The sequence below is a fragment of the Echinococcus granulosus genome (assembly GCF_000524195.1).
Source record: "Echinococcus granulosus chromosome Unknown EG_S00304, whole genome shotgun sequence".
NCBI classification, from domain to species: domain Eukaryota; kingdom Metazoa; phylum Platyhelminthes; class Cestoda; order Cyclophyllidea; family Taeniidae; genus Echinococcus; species Echinococcus granulosus.
In genome coordinates this window covers 7,118-8,333 of record NW_020170684.1, presented here as the reverse complement: position 1 = coordinate 8,333, position 1,216 = coordinate 7,118, and the positions used below count along the sequence as shown (strand labels likewise).

General features: G+C 42.4%; 1 protein-coding gene across 1 annotated transcript in view; it reads right to left on the bottom strand. All coding sequences in view use genetic code 11, as the record gives it.

Annotated features, from left to right (window-relative positions):
• Positions 1-254: 254 nt before the first annotated feature.
• The window catches only part of EGR_10925 (hypothetical protein), a gene marked incomplete at both ends in the record, with an annotated part of 3,259 nt that continues 2,297 nt past the window's right edge, over positions 255-1,216 (bottom strand). Inside the window, one exon of the mRNA XM_024500174.1 lies at positions 255-427. Within this exon, the coding sequence (XP_024345411.1) occupies positions 255-427 (173 nt within the window). The remainder of the gene's footprint in view (positions 428-1,216) is intronic.

Genomic DNA, 1,216 nt, shown 5'->3' with positions numbered 1-1,216 from the left:
AAGCCGCTTATTCCCATTAGTGTCTTTTCATTCATCCAGCTCTCCCCATCCATGAGTGAGATTTTTGTTGTGGCTTTGGGTCTCACCCATTAGTTCATTATTTGGCAAGATAATTAAAAGGAAATGATTGCTTAGCAGATGTTCTCATCCATCGACTGATCTATTAGCGTGGATGAATCAGCAACGAGCCATACTTGGAGATCACAGATTATTCAAACCTAAGTGGCCCACCCACCAACCCATTCGGCGGCGGCTTAGTCACGGTCCCTGTTTGCAATTTTCACTCCTGATTCGTACGTCTTTTGACTAGCGATGAGAGCGATTAGAGTGCGGTCCAACCTCCATGCACCAATCAGGAGAGGTGGATGAAAAAAGTGTAGCTTAATCGTTCCGGGATTGCAGCAAAAAACAGCCACCAAATGCCAAGCTACGTGTTAGGCGTTGATAATAATTAGGTGGATATAATTGAGGTTGGGTCCATGGTTAAGCTTCTGTCAATGAAAAAATTAAAGTTTATTGCTTTTCGGTCTGCAGCACACTAATGACCATTTAGTAATGCCTAAGCAGCAGCAACTTCTTCAGCAGTAGCCACCAAGTACATCATTTTACAACTAGGGAACTCATGACACGAAGAAATAAACCCTTCCAACGTACTGCGTACAGTAATGCAATGAAGGAGGGACATCACTGGGTTCTAGTGTAACAAAGAACCAAATTAATGCTCTGAGAATCTACACGTCGGAAACTTGATCACCTTATTTTAAATGGATTAAGCATATTCTTGCATGGGAAAAACAAGGCAAATAAAATGGGTAGATATCCATGAAGGGCTCAAAACGTGAGTTAACAAGGTAAGCTGACGAAAAGCACCTGCTAGTCAGAGAAAATCCTCCTTATTGGGAATGCCAGTTATCTCGAGAAAGAGGTTGTGAAATTACTGCATGCCAGCATCAGGACAGACTGAACGCTCGGTGACTATGAGGTCCCAGGCACGGCGAACCCCGCACCTGCGCGGCTCATTACTGGAGATAGAGTCCTTCATATTTCTATTTCGAGAATGATTGTTACGACAGAAGAGCTGTCGTTACACAATTATACCCATTTATGCTTGATACAAAGTCGGATAAACTAATCAACTAAATGCATTAATAATAATATTCTAAGCAAAGTAGCTGCCATCGACTTTTGATAGGGGAAGAGCGAAAGTGAGCGAAAA